Source organism: Ovis aries, chromosome 2, assembly GCF_016772045.2.
Source record: "Ovis aries strain OAR_USU_Benz2616 breed Rambouillet chromosome 2, ARS-UI_Ramb_v3.0, whole genome shotgun sequence".
Taxonomy (NCBI): domain Eukaryota; kingdom Metazoa; phylum Chordata; class Mammalia; order Artiodactyla; family Bovidae; genus Ovis; species Ovis aries.
The window spans coordinates 138,928,196-138,943,005 of record NC_056055.1 but is presented as its reverse complement, the minus strand read 5'-3'; the positions used below and the strand labels follow the sequence as shown (position 1 = coordinate 138,943,005).

The 14,810-nt window shown below is 41.8% G+C and overlaps 1 protein-coding gene across 5 annotated transcripts in view; it reads left to right on the top strand.

Moving 5' to 3' along the window:
- The window catches only part of SP5 (Sp5 transcription factor), a 70,532-nt gene that overhangs the window by 23,284 nt on the left and 32,438 nt on the right, over positions 1–14,810 (top strand). For 2 of the 5 annotated variants that reach the window (XM_027964879.2, XM_060409775.1), the window contains exon 1: positions 11,603–11,732. The exons of 1 other annotated variant lie outside the window; for it this stretch is intronic. Coding sequence is in view for 1 of the 4 variants with exons in the window: in XM_027964878.2 (XP_027820679.2) it covers positions 11,705–11,902 (198 nt within the window). In the remaining 3 variants the exon portion in view is untranslated. Of the gene's footprint in view, positions 1–11,602; positions 11,903–14,810 lie in introns of those variants that run through there. 2 more of the 5 variants (XM_027964878.2, XM_012134255.5) reach the window with 2 other exon arrangements.

The window sequence follows — 14,810 nt, the reverse complement described above, 5'->3', positions numbered from 1 at the left end:
TTGAGGACTACCACCCCCAGTATGACCTCTTTTTAACTTGACCCTATTTTCAAATAACATCTCAGTCACAGGTCCAGGTGGACATGACTTTCAGGGGGACATTAATCAGCCCAATCAGCCCCTTACCATGTTGAGTCCATTCTGTCAAATCTTACCTGTGATCATGCTTTCTACACTATACAGAAATGAGTCAAATAATAGCAATTTAAAAAAAAGAGTGTATCCACTCTTAGGTATTTGCATTTGAAAATGGAATTTCAAATCATTTTCTTGATTTCTATGATTTTAATAAAACTATAGAAAACACAAAACAAATGAGTGTTGCTATCTTGTCCACATAAACACTAGAGTTTGGTCACCTGTCTGTAGATTCAGCAGGGAGTGCAAATGTAAATCTTGGCAAGCCCTATTCAGCCTATAAATACATATAATGTGGACTTGATAATAGCTGCGCTGCGAGTCAGAATGAATTTGCATTTGACTATATCCAGTTTTACCACTACATAAAAGAAAAAATGGATGTCTTAAAGGCCACAGGAAGTTCAGAGAAATGTTACTGGAAAAGCAAGCAGGGAGATTAAAAATAACCTACTCCATCATGAGACAGAAGAAAACATGTCATTGTTACTGTTCATTAAAAACAGATATATCTGTTTAATTAGTACTTTGTATTTATATTCTCCTTTTATAATATATTTATAGATCTTAAGAATATATAATAACATAGCCTATACAATTTAAATATCCAATGTAGAGTTTTTTAAAAAGATAAAGTGCAATATCAAAGGAAAAGAACTATTAAAATATTGTTACATTTCTCTACATATTATTTGTTTAATTAGCCTGCTATTAATCACTTCTAATTGCCATTGGTAACTAGTCTTATTATTGTGTATTTAAATAATAGCATTTATATTTATATATTGATCTCTAACATTCTGCCTTTGAGAATAATTTAATAAAAATTTCAAATAAAAATTAGAAATAACCCCACGTCCTTAGACTTCATAATTACATTTTCCTATTTGCTTAGTGAAATTGAAATGCATACCCAGCTAGAAAAAAATTTGAATCCAGCAACCATTATTTTAATAGGAGGTAGACAATATTGCAACCCACTCCAGTGTTCTTGCCTAGAGAATCCCAGGGATGGGGGAGCCTGGTGGGCTGCTGTCTATGGGGTCGCACAGAGTTGGACACGACTGAAGCAACTTAGCAGCAGCAGCAGCAGCAGCAGCAAACAATATTTAACATTTTAGAAGATGAGGATTAACTGTAACTGAAATCAATATTTCATGATATGATTTAATAAAATAGATACTACATTATTTAATAATGTTCACCCAATCTGAAGGAAATCACATAAAAGTTTCATCTGTAGCCTTTATCTAACGCATCTATTAAAAATTAGTAGTCCCAGAAATCATTCCAGTTACACTGTAAAGAATCAGCATTATTAACTTACACTGATTTGCTGTTCAGATTCTTTTCTTTCTAGTTAATGGCATGGCCCTAAGGATGAATACTAAGAATAGCTAAAAAGATTTGCCAATATTAAATACATTTTAAAAGCCATTTTTAGCATCCAGTATTTTTCACCCATCCTCTTTGTTCTCCTGGAGTCCCCCCAAGAATGCTCTGTGACCTTGACAATAGTCCGGGGGTGGAGGAGACTAGGTCAAAACCTGTCATCACTTACACCACCCAACTCTGTGATGTATCACAACTGAAACCATTTCAGTGTGGCTGAACACCCCATTTCTAATGTTGGTTTCACTTTAACTGAATATACGTAGAACAGAGGAAGACAGACAGTCCATGCTCAGGACTTGATCCGTCACAAACAGTAACTGCTCTTTGACTTGGTCCAGGAGGCATGTACAGCAGGGCAGTCACTTCTGAGATTTAAGATGGGTAAGAGGAGAAGCAGAAACATTTTAGGAAAGAGTTCAGACAGATGTTAAGGATCCAGGAGCCAATTCCCTTAACTGTTTTCCTCTTGAAAGCAACCACAGTTTGAAGACCACTGGTGCAGGAGAGGAGAACAGATGGACATGTGGCTTGTGGCGTGATGGTAAGGGCAACGCTCAGGACCCCCTTGAGGTTAACCATAATGAATTTAAAATGAAACTAGTCATGTGTTTTCCATTAGCCACAGTCTGCTGGGCTGATACAGGCAGGAAGAAGGTAGAGAACTGGATTTAACCAGGGTTATGGATTTAACCAAGCAAGTAGTTTTGAGAATTCAAAGATGTGATACAGGCAGATAATGAACAACAGAATAAAAAGAAAGAAACTAGACTGTTCAAGAAAGGAAATGTAATCACAATGCACTACTAGACTGTGTTCAGTTCAGTTCAGTCGCTCAGTCGTGTCTGACTCTTTGCGACCCCATGAATCGCAGCACACCAGGCCTCCCTGTCCATCACCAACTCCTGGAGTTCACTCAGATTCACGTCCATCGAGTCCATGATGCCATCCAGCCATCTCATCCTGGGTCGTCCCCTTCTCCTCCTGCCCCCAATCCCTCCCAGCATCAGAAGAGGTGGCCAAAGTGCTAGAGCTTCAGCTTTAGCATCATTCCTTCCAAAGAAATCCCAGGGTTGATCTCCTTGCAGTCCAAGGGACTCTCAAGAGTCTTTTCCAACGCCACAGTTCAAATGCATCAATTCTTCGGCGCTCAGCCTTCTTCACAGTCCAACTCTCACATCCATACACGACCAGTGGAAAAACCATAGCCTTGACTAGACGGACCTTAGTCGGCAAAGTAATGTCTCTGCTTTTGAATATACTATCTAGGTTGGTCATAACTTTTCTTCCAAGGAGTAAGCATCTTTTAATTTCATGGCTGCAGTCACCACATGCAGTGATTTTGGAGCCCCAAAAAATAAAGTCTGACACTGTTTCTACTGTTTCCCATCTATTTCCCATGAAGTGATGGGACCAGATGCCATGATCTTCGTTTTCTGAATGTTGAGCTTTAAGCCAACTTTTTCACTCTCCTCTTTCACTTTCACAATACATTTTTATGTAGATTTTAGCTCCTGCCTTGTCATACTGCCTAAGACCAGATTCAAGTAAAGGGTAGTGGCAGCTTGGTCTAAAGTGTGGTCTAAAGTGGTAGAAGTAGACCTGGAGAAAAGTACATGGTGTGGAGAGATATTCAAAATGACGTGACTTAACTTGGTTATGGAATAGAAATGGGGAATGAAAAAGAAATATTTGTCCAGCCCTCTTGCTAATGTTTTTTTTTATGGATGAAATTGTTATTATGTATTTATTTTTGGCTGTACTAGATCTTCAATGCTGCACATGGGCTACTCTCTAATTGCATTGAGAGGTCTTCTCTTGTTGCAGAGCACGGGCTCTGGGCTCATGGGCCTCAGAAGCTATGGCAAGCAAGCCTGGTAGCTGCAGCATGTGGGCTCTGGAGCGTGGGCTCAGTGGTTGTGGCACACAGGCTTAGTTGCTCCTTGGCACGTGGTATTTTCCCAGACCAGGCATCAAATTTATGTCCCTTGCACTGACAAGCAGATTCTTAACCACTGGACTACCAAGGAAGTCCCCTTGTTAATGGCTGTACTCACTAAGATAGGAAGCACTGAAGTAGGAAAACATTTCTGGAGGAAGATTATTACTATATTTTTAGTGCTATTGAGCTTGAAGTATCATTGATATATCAAGTGAAGAGATCAAGGAGGCATATGCTATACCAGTTTAGAGGTAAGGTCTGAGAAGGACATACATATTAGGGTGTTGATGGTGTTATCCATGGGCAGTGAGCCAAATGAATGGATGAGCTCTGTTAGGAAATGAATACAGATATTGTAATACAGAGTAAGAAGGGGATTGGAGTATATTGTTACAAAAAAAAAAAAGGGTGCGTATTCCTCTCATCCTGGTTTGCATGACTTTATGTGATGTTGCCTCCCATTGAGAGGTTGAATTTATTTATCCAGATCTCTTAAGCCTGAACCAGCCTTGTGACTTCCTTGAACCAACAGGAAACAAGAAATGTAATGTTGGGAGAATCAGAATCTAGATATCAAGAGGCCTTGCAGCTTCCACTCTTGCCCTTGAGGTTGCCATGTTAGGAAGTCTAGATTAAGCCTTCTTGAGGATAAGTGACGAGAAGGAGGCTCAGCCAACAGCCATCACTAACCAACACACATGTGCATAAGTTCATATTAGATCAGCCAGGCCTGAGTTTGCTCTCACATGACTATCACTGCGTGAGTGACCACAGCCAAGAACAGCAGAACCTCTCAGCCAAACCAGACTCAATTTGCTCACCTATAGAATCATGAACAAATAAAATATTTGTTAGGTTTACATCACTAAATTTTGAAGTTATGCAGCTATAGACCACTCGCTGATGCAAGAGCCCAGGACTGAATCTGGAGTAACTCTAATATTTAAATTTCAGGTACAGAAATAAAAGTGGTCAAAAAGAAAAGCAAAAAAAAAAAAAAGTGGTACCTGGAGAGATAGGATGAAAATCAGGAAGGTATAGTGTCACAGCAACGAGGAGTAGACCCACAGAAACCAAGAGGTATTTGGTAAATGAGGGAATATCAATAGTGTCAAATATGGCTGAAAGGTCAAATAAGATGAAATGGAAAATTCCTGTTGGATTTAATGACATGAAGGTCATGGCCACTCAGTGACATTTAGGACAGAGGAAAAATTGATAAGTTCAGGTATAGACAGACTTTGAGATGCCTGTAGGGTATTTAGATGCATCTGCCCAGCGCATAGTTAGATTATACAAGCCTCAAGCCCAGTGGGAAGTTTAGGGCTAGTCAGCATGTAGGTGGTAGGACCATTAGTGTGGATGAGGTTCCGCAGGGAGAGGATGTGGAGTGGGATGGGGGCAGGATCTTGGGGCACATCAAGGGTTTTGGAGGATCCACACTGGTAGAAATAGAAAGACGTCCATGGATTAGGAGAACTAGGAGAAAGAAGTGTACAAGAGTGAAAGGACTAGTGTTTCAGAAAAGGGAAGAGAAGTAACTGCATCAAGTGCAGCCTCTGCTCTAGTAAGGCAGGAACCAGAAGGTCCCCCCTCCCCCACCCCCCGCCTTTGAGTGTGGCACCATTTGCTAGAGCAGTTTGAGCAACACTAGGCAATGGCTGAAATTAGAAGGTGGATGCCAGTGGGTAAAGAGAATCACACAGAGGAGAGGGAAAGAGGGCACTTTCAAGGACCAAGTATTTTGCTTTTTATTCATTTTAGTTTGTTTTAAGGCTATTTGGGTTAAGCTTGCTTATTAAACAAGAGAAAAGAAGTAGTTTGAAGAGACAGGGTTACACCATAATGGGATATTTTTTCCAACTTGCTTTTCCAACTTTCATGACAAGTTCTTCTAGATTTATTTAGTTTTTACAGCATCACCCTTTCTCTTGATATATAGTTGGTTAAAATTCACAGATTTGTTTGCTTTTTCTATTAGAATTTTAGGCTAGCTGATTCTTAATTAAGTTGGGGAGGGACACGCATTTTTTTCTAACTTGGAGCTATTTTCCAGATCACAAAGGAATTATCTAATATTCTAAGAATTCTCAAGTGATGCTAAGAAAAGAAGTGAAATTTCCTGGTTAAAAAAATTTGAAAAAGACTATACATTTGAAATTTCCCTCTGAGAGACTGACAGAGTATATTAGACGGACAAAATCTCCATCCAAGACTTCCTACCTTATGCAAAAAAAAAAAAAAGCAAAAACCAAAATAAAAAAACCCCACCATCCCATTAAACTAATTACACAGAGAATGCTTTTTTCTCTGGAAGTTATTAACACATCAAAAGAATTTCGCCTAACACCAGCATATGAAACCCTGCCACAGCAAATTGGTTCTAAGTTCTGTAGATTCCCATAAGGTTTTACAATAGAGAGGATCTTCCTCTTACCTCTAGATTTAGAGACTCATCTTACCCCAGGGACTTGGAGCCCACTGTAGACTACCTACAGTGAAGAATAATGGTGTCACCACCAATTACCTTGGGGACCCTTTTGTAACACCAGGGGAGGGGGTGGAATTAACAAAAGATTTGATTCAGGATAAAGATAGTCGAGGAGAGGTCAGCAAGAGACAATGTCTTTAATTAAGGCTAATGAAGTTTCCTGTTCTGTGAAAGGATTGGTCATTTATTACAAACCTTCCTAGAAGGACGTGAGTTGAAGACAGGATCAAAGTGCCTCCTTATATGTCTGGAGGAAACAAGCACCTTAAATTAATACAAACAGTTGGAGATGGTAACGCATTTGGAAATGCTGATGGACTAAAGAAGAGTCAGGAGAGACTTCCCTGGTGGTCCAGTGGTTAGGACTCCATGCTTTCACTTCACGGGGCAGGGTTTAATCCCTGATCTAGGAACTAAGATCCTACATGTCTTGCTGCTGCGGCTGCTAAGTCACTTCAGTCATGTCTGACTCTGTGCGACCCCATAGACAGCAGCCCACCAGGCTCCCCCATCCCTGGGATTCTCCAGGCAAGAACACTGGAGTGGGTTGCCATTTCCTTCATGTCTTGCAGCTCAGCCAAAATTAAAAAAGGAAGAAGAATCAGGATATAATGCCCATGGTAATGGGATGATCCACATTAGGGGTTGAAAGGGGGAAATCTGTGGAGCACAGATTTGTCAGTGTGGCCCTGTGCTGTCTCCAGAGTGACTCAGAGAAGAGCAGAGAGCAGTGGGATTCAGGTTGGATCCACTGTGAACTCTGATGGAGTCTAGCCTGAACTGATGGCCAGTCTTCCCCTTCCCATCTTATTAAAGTGGTTAAGTACAACCAGCCTTTAAAAAAGAAAAGATTGTTATTTCACATATATACTAATATTTAAATTCATCCACACCTGAAGAATTGGAAGATAATCATCACTTACGTGAGACCTAAAATAACAGTGTTTTGGCTCCAGGCTCCCTCTACTGTCTCTGCAATAATAAACAAACATTTTATGGCACTCTCCTGACTGGATTCCAACATTTATGAAAATCAAAACAAACACAATATTGTGTAATAATAAAGGCTATCCTTAATATGATAATCAGAAAGTTCACTATTTGGAGAAAGTTGACTATAATAAACTAGTTAATGAAATATTTATACAAACAGAACTATATGAAGTTGGTTGACCATTTTTAATCCACAAGTGGCAATTTCATACGTTTCAACGTTATGTATGAACATTTAATCATCAAAGAATGGTAGGGTGTGTGTGTGTTTGGGGAGTGATTATTACCTTTAATAATCTCTCATGAAATTCCCTAAATACATTGGTTAACTAACATGATATTTCTTGGCCAAAATTAACTATAAAATATGTTAAATCTAGTGTCTTATAGGAATGTTTATGTTATAACTTGGAGTTAGGAAAAAGAAATCTGCCTTCAGGTTAAAAAGTGTAAAGATACAAAATGTTTCACACCGGAAAGCAAAAGAAATAAATGCGGAAAAGCCTTATGTTTACAAGAGGAAAGCTGGAAATAAAACAGTTAACATTTTAACTGTGAGAGGAGGAAGTAGGGCAATTTGCATATACTTCAAACAATCTCACACTGTTGAGAAAACCTGCAAATCCTGCAAAGAATTAGAGGGAAAAGCCAAAGTCAATACACTTCAAATACCCTTGATATTTCACAGACACTAACAAGAAAGCATCTTCTGGGTAAGTTCACACATTGCACAAAATAAATATTAATTCTGTTGTTGGTAATTTTCCAAAAAGTTAATATTTTACAGTTCAGAATTTTATTCCTTAAGTTTGCCTTTGAAGCTGGAAAATTGGTTTTTGAACTTATGTTTTCATAATCCTAGGAATTCAGTCTAAGAATGAAAGATGCCATTGAAGACCTATTTACAAAGATGTTCATCAAAACCTTATTTTTATAGTCACTGTTCATCACTTAAATCTTATGCCTAGCATAGTGTCTAATATAAAGTAAATAATAATTATTCTTGAAAGAAGGAGTAAATTACAAATAAATTGTGGCTTATACATATTATATAATATATGACCACTAAAAATGTTTTTGAAGACTTATTAAGATTGGGGAAATAGGCATTAGAGAGAGTGTTAAGCAAAGAGGGATGCTAACAATGTATACACTATCTAATACAAGTTTTATAAAGTAAATATCTACATGCACACAAAAGGCTAGAAGGAAAAGTAAAATTATTGATAAGTTGGTTTTTCCTTGTGTTTCTCTTTGTGTTGCAAATTGTCATGAGCATGTATTACTTTTATAATCAGAAAAACACTAAATGTTAAACATTTTTCATCATGCGCTGCTAACAATTAGACATGTGATACAAAAATTAATCATTAAAAACTGTGGAGTTGAATAAAAGATAGTTGTTGGGAGATTCAGTGTTTCTATAAGTGTATTTAGCTTTTCCCCTTCACTTAGTTAGAATAAATCGTCACTAGATACATAATTTTATAATTTATTCAGTGACCTGAATGCACCATCAGAGCTAAAGTGTGCTCCACTTTTAACGCCAAAAATAAATTCTGTACAAAAGTTAGAGAGATAGGTGAGTTAATTCATTTCTTTCTGTCTTTTTGTAGCTTGAGGGTACACACACACTGAGTCATGTTCAACTCTTTGCAACCCCATGGGATGGGCTTCTCTGTCCATGGAATTCTCCAAGCAAGACTACTGCAGTGGGTTGCCATTTCCTCCTCCAGGGACCCACGGATCCAACCGCATCTCCTGTGTCTCCTGCATTGCAGGCAGATTTTTTTTTTTCTTATCACTTGAGCCATCAGGGAAGCCCCTTTTATAGCTTGCTGCTGCTGCTAAGTCACTTCAGTCGTGTCCAACTCTGTGCGACCCCATAGACGGCAGCCCACCAGGCTCCCCCATCCCTGGGATTCTCCAGGCAAGAACACTGGAGTGGGTTGCCATAAAGCTTACCCTCCTTTTATTTCCTGGAAGAGGAAATGGCAACCCACTGTGCCTGGTTGGCTACAGTCTGTGCGGTCACAAAGAGTTGGACATGACTGAACGACTTTCACTTTCATACCACTTATGTCCATGCTTGGTCATAAGTGGATACTTACACAATGGCTACTTCGAAGCTCCAAAGTATTCAAAGTTCTAGGGCCCCAGTTCAGTTCAGTTTAGTCGCTCAGTCGTGTCCGACTCTTTGCGACCCCATGAATTGCAGCACGCCAGGCCTCCCTGTCCATCACCAACTCCCGGAGTTCACTCAGACTCACATCCATCAAGTCAGGAATGCCATCCAGCCATCTCATCCTCTGTCGTCCCCTTCTCCTCCTGCCCCCAATCCCTCCCAGCATCAGGGTCTTTTTCAGTGAGTCAGCTCTTCGCATGAGGTGACCCAAGTACTAGAGTTTCAGCTTTAGCAGCATTCCCTCCAAAGAACACCCAGGACTGATCTCCTTTAGTTGGAGACTGGTTGGATCTCCTTGCAGTCCATGGGACTCTCACTTTACCTAATCTTTAATTTTTACAGCTATTCTGGATGCAGGGACTTGTATTCATATACATAGTGTAGGAGGAGTAACAATGATAGCTAAGTGTTACTGATCAATTCTCAGGTGCCATGCTCTGTGTCAGGGGCCTGTTTTCTCTCGGGTCCTGTCCCGAGCAAGTACTTTGATCATCCTCACTTTGTACTTGAAGACCCTGAGGCTCAAAGTAGAAGTCTTGTCTGTTTACTCCTTCGTGTGGAGAAAATATTTTTATTTCCAAGATCATTAAACCATTTTTGCCCCTTCTTTCAGGGACAATATATACTGAAAACACTGTTTTCAACAAATGGACTCTTCTGTTGCAGGGAAGAGGGGTAGGAAGAGTAAGTTTATTCAGTTAGATTTGGGGGTTTCTTCCATTTCCTTGGAGCAGGACGATGGGAATAGCCAGTTAGAAATTACCCATGTATCTGTAGTAAGAAAAATTCATCAAAACTAATGTTTTAAAAGGTATTAATCAAGAAGTATAATGAATTTTCCTTTGCCTTTACTGAACAAAAAGTCTTCAACCAAACTTAAGACATAAGGGTGTTCCTAAAATAGAGGAGATAGTGGTTTGCTATGTCCTTTTAAACTAGGAGTATATCTGTCAATGACTTAATTGAGCTCTTTAAAAAACTTCCAATGGAAACTTCCATTTCCACTTTTTCCTTTACTTCTTTCCTACCATCCTGGGCTCCAAGGAGGTTTAGAATGAATATGAACAAATGATTAAGAGAATTTTAAAATAACAGAATCTTTACACTCAGTTCCTGAAATGGTCCACCTGGCTCCATTTTATATAAATATAATTATAAAATTTACAATTTTAAGCCTGTCTACATGTCAGAACTTTATATACTTTGTTGTTTGACGCTGACAAACATCTACCAAGGCACATATTCCTTGAGAGCACCTAAGAGGTTAAATAGCGATTAGACCTCATATCATATAGCTACTTAGTGAAATTAGAATCCAGATTTGATTCCAACAAACAGGCTTCCTTCAAAACACGTGATTTGGCAACAAATAGATCCTGGTGATTCCCTGCATCCCAAAAGGAGAAAAACAATCAATTCCTTCCTAGAAGCCAAGCTTGAGGGACAATAAGAATTTTTTAATAGCAATTACCACCCGCTTCTGTGACCAAAGCAGTATTTAAGCAGTAAAACCTTTCCAGTGGCAATGTCAATTTCACATCCCAGTACTTGGCCCCCTAGAGGGAGAGGAGGGTCCCTGGTTTTAATTACTTGAATCTGATCTTGGGAACATTGGAGAAGGAAATGGCAACCCACTCCAGTGTTCTTGCTTGGAGAATACCAGGGACGGGGGAGCCTGGTGGGCTGCCGTCTATGGGGTTATGCTGCGACTTAGCAGCAGCAGCAGATCTTGAGAAACGCGTTCCAGAGACCGCCCCCCGCCATTTGAGGAAACCCCCTAATCTTCCCGGGGCGATCTTAGGTTGGGGGACGAAATCCTGCAGGGGACATTTGTTCATCCACATCCAGGGACAACCCTCTCTCCCAACTCAACTTTTACTCCACAGGTTTAAAACACAAAGACCACCTAGCCTTTTCCCCTCTCCTCGCCAAAATCATGATCAGTTGTGGACAAGGAAATGCCAGTCCCCCTCCAACCTGCCCTTCTCACGGTAACTGGTGCACGTGCGGACTTTCAAACGAATGTGTCCGACTGGGGGTGGTTTAGTCGCTAAGTCGCGTCCGACTCTGTAGCCTGCCAGGCTCCTCTGTCAATGGGATTCTCCAGGCAAGAATACTGGAGTGGGTTGCTATTTCCTTCTCCGGGGGCTCTTCCAGACCCATTAATTTGACCCGGGTCTCCTGCATTGCAGACAAATACTTTACCGACTGAGCTATGAGGGAAGCGTCGGACAGTGTATGCACTCAATTCTCTGAGCGGTAGGAGTCCGACCCCGGGGCCCCCTGGCACGTGGGCTGCCCAAGTTCCTAGACTCACGGATCATGCTCCGCCCCCTTCACACTCCCTCAGCCCTGCCCCGCCCCGTCAGCCCTGCCCCGCCCCCTCAGCCCTGCCCAAGGTTCGCCCCGCCCCTTCCCCTTGCCCCTTCTCAGCTTACTCTGCTCCAACTGCGCACGCGCTAGAGCGCCGTCTCGTCTCCATGGCGACGCGACCTCTACTGCTCCAAGCTCCCAACACCGAGCGGAGCAGGAGCTGGGCTAGCTTTCTCTGTCAACCCTTCCGATGCTCCGCGTGAGAGGGCCACAGGCGGGTAAGAGGCGCCACACCGAGCACGGTCGCCGTCTCCCCATCCCTGCGAGCAACCTGACCCGGTTCTTACCTCGGACTCCTTCAGGCCCGGCGCCTGAACCCGCCAACTTCTCTGACCGCTCCAGGTTCGGGCTCTGGCGTCCCACCACAGCCCAGGCAGCGCGCGAGAAGGTAGGGGCCGCGCGACCGGAGGTACACCTCGTACTCTGGCTTCTTCCTCTGGCTGTAGTTCGGCGCTGAGGAAGGGATATTTCTGTCCCTGTGGGTGTGATAACTAAGCGGTTTTGGCAGGCGCATCTACACCACCATTCTCTGACCTGCCGATTCGCACATGCCAACTCCCTCCCCCGCTCACCCCCAAAAAACAATGAAAGTATCCATGTTCCATCCCAGGGCTTCTGGCTCCTTCCCTCGGTCCTCACACCCGCCCCTCTATTTTTTCTTCTAACTTTTGTGGGGGGAGGCGGAGATGGGGGAAGGACAGTTTAATGGCCAATAAATAGGAGGAGCAGGGACTCAGCTGGCTTGTGGTGAATACTTCATTACTCGCTAGACTACTTGCTTAGCCATGAAGAAATTTCTTTGGAATTTGAGCAAATCATTTAACCTCCCCGGACCTTATTTTCATCTTCTGCAAAATGATAGGTTTGGACAACGGGTCACTGGACTTCCCTGGTGGCTCAGACGGTAAAGCGTCCGTCTACAATGCGGGAGAGCGGGGTTCGAGCCCTGGGTTGGGAAGATCCCCTGGAGAAGGAAATGGCAATCCACTCCAGTACTATTGCTTAGAAAATCCCATGGACAGAGGAGCCTGGTAGGCCCCAGTCTATGGGGACGCAAAGAGTTGGACACAACTGAGCGACTTCACTTCACTTCTAAGATCCAGTCTCCCGCTTTCTGTGAGATAATCAAATTGACTTGAAACTTTCAAAATCGAGCTCCTGTTCAAACTACACTGTGCCCTGGTAGCTTTTTAAATTAACACCTGGAGTAAATTATAAATAGTCTGACTTCCCAGAGGGCATAAGTGAAATGGACGAATCTGTTTGTACCCCCACGAGTCCTGAAAGTTGTTTTTTAAAAATAGAGAAAGACACTTAAATTGTCTTTTGATTTGTTTCAGTCTCCTAAAACTAAATGCAAATGTTAACCCAAATCCTCCATGTTAATTTTTTTTTGAAGCTACACACACACACACACACCCACATACACCCCCACCATTTGGGCTCAATCTGCACCGGTTTTCTCCTCCTTCATTGCCCTGTCCAGGCTCAGTTGTGCACTTAGAACTCTTAAGTCAGAGGTCAGCTTCAGGGCTGTCTTTGCTAGGCTGTAGGTAGTAATAACAATAAGAGGAGGAATAGTTGGAGTGGTTAGAATTATAGGAGCAGATAGGTGCTGCTGTTATTTACTGTGAGCTACTTATACTAATCCTCGAAGTACTCTGTAAAGCAGGTAATATTGAAACTGCTGGGTGGCATCTTGGAGGCTTCAAGGAACTCCAGTTCTTTATATCTCAACACAGAAAGAATTCAGCAAGAGACAAAGTAATAGATAAGAAGTGACTTATTAGAATAGGATGCTTCTGAGGGTGACAAGTTGGAGAGGGCACCACAGCCAGAGCTAAGTAGTCTACAGTTTTATAGTCAAAGGAAAAGTGGAGAGGGAAAGACGACCACCTTCTTCCTCGTTCTTGAGTAGAAATCAGGCTTCCAGCATCAGTTCCTCCTCCACATCTGGCAGGGGAGTTTTTTTGTCCCTATGTGGTCAAATTGGGATTGTCATGGTGCAGTGGAAATGAGCAAAAAGTGGTGTGCTGTGCTGTGCTAAGTCGCCTCAGTTGTGTCTGGCTCTGTGTGACCCTAGCGACCGTAGCCTACCAGGTTCCTCTGTCCATGAGATTCTCCAGGCAAGAATACTGGAGTGGGGTGTCGTACCCTCCTCCAGAGGATCTTCCCAACCCAGGGGTTGAACCCATGTCACTTACATCTCCTGCATTGGCAGGCAGGTTCTTTACCTCTAGCACCACCTATGCTAACATATGGCATATCTCATAATCATCATTTTATTATGTCACCTTTTCCTTATATTTTTGTTTTCTCTGCATGCAGAAGAATATGTCCTAGGACTCATTCACTTGCTGAGCTCACTGTGCAGAAGAATGTGGGTCTCATTCCACCGTTGTTTTATTGTTTGGGGACATGTCTCATGCTTCTGTTATGTGGTTTTGTTGCTAAGCAAACCTGCTTTCTTGAGTGATCATTAACTTACAGGAGTCTCCCATACTTCTTTATTTACAATCCCCTAGTGGGATTAACTATTTACTCACCCTGTCCCTTTCAGTATTTTTGTCATTTTACACTTGAGGAGAGTGAATCATACAGGGATTAAGGTACTTGCTCAAGATCACACAATTTGCTGGAATTTGAACATAGGCAATCTGACTTCAGAGTCTGAATTCCTTGTGCTGTATTATGCTGTAAAGGTAATATATAAAATTTATAGGTAGTCACCTTTAAATATGAATGTAAGTGAAAGATGATCACTGAAATCATTTTAAACACGCTTGAGACTTGGCAGTGAAATATTACCCTCGCCTGCCCGCTTTCCCCGTTAAGCTCCTCTAGGATGGAAGTGAAAGACGCTGAGTTGTGTCCGACTCTTTGCAACCCCATGGACTGTATAGTCCATGGAATTCTCCAGGCCAGAATACTGGAGTGCGTAGCTTTTTCCTTCTCCAGAAGATCTTCCCAACCCAGGAATCAAGCCCAGGCCTCCCACATTGCAGGCGGATTCTTTACCAGCTGAACCACAAGGGAAACCCAAAGCACAAGGAAACCCATCCATCCTCGAGGATGGTGCTTAATTAGCTGTCTCTCCTCCTCACAATTTCAGGACCTGAACATGTAGCTGTCTACCTATAGCTCTCCCTTTGCCTGTTTGAATAAAAGATAATTTATAAACACAAATAGCACAAAAGGATGAAATAACTACACATGTAGGATGAAGAATATATATATCTTTCAATTTTTTATTGCAAAAAAATATGGGATGTTTTACCTTTTTTTGGTACTCTTTT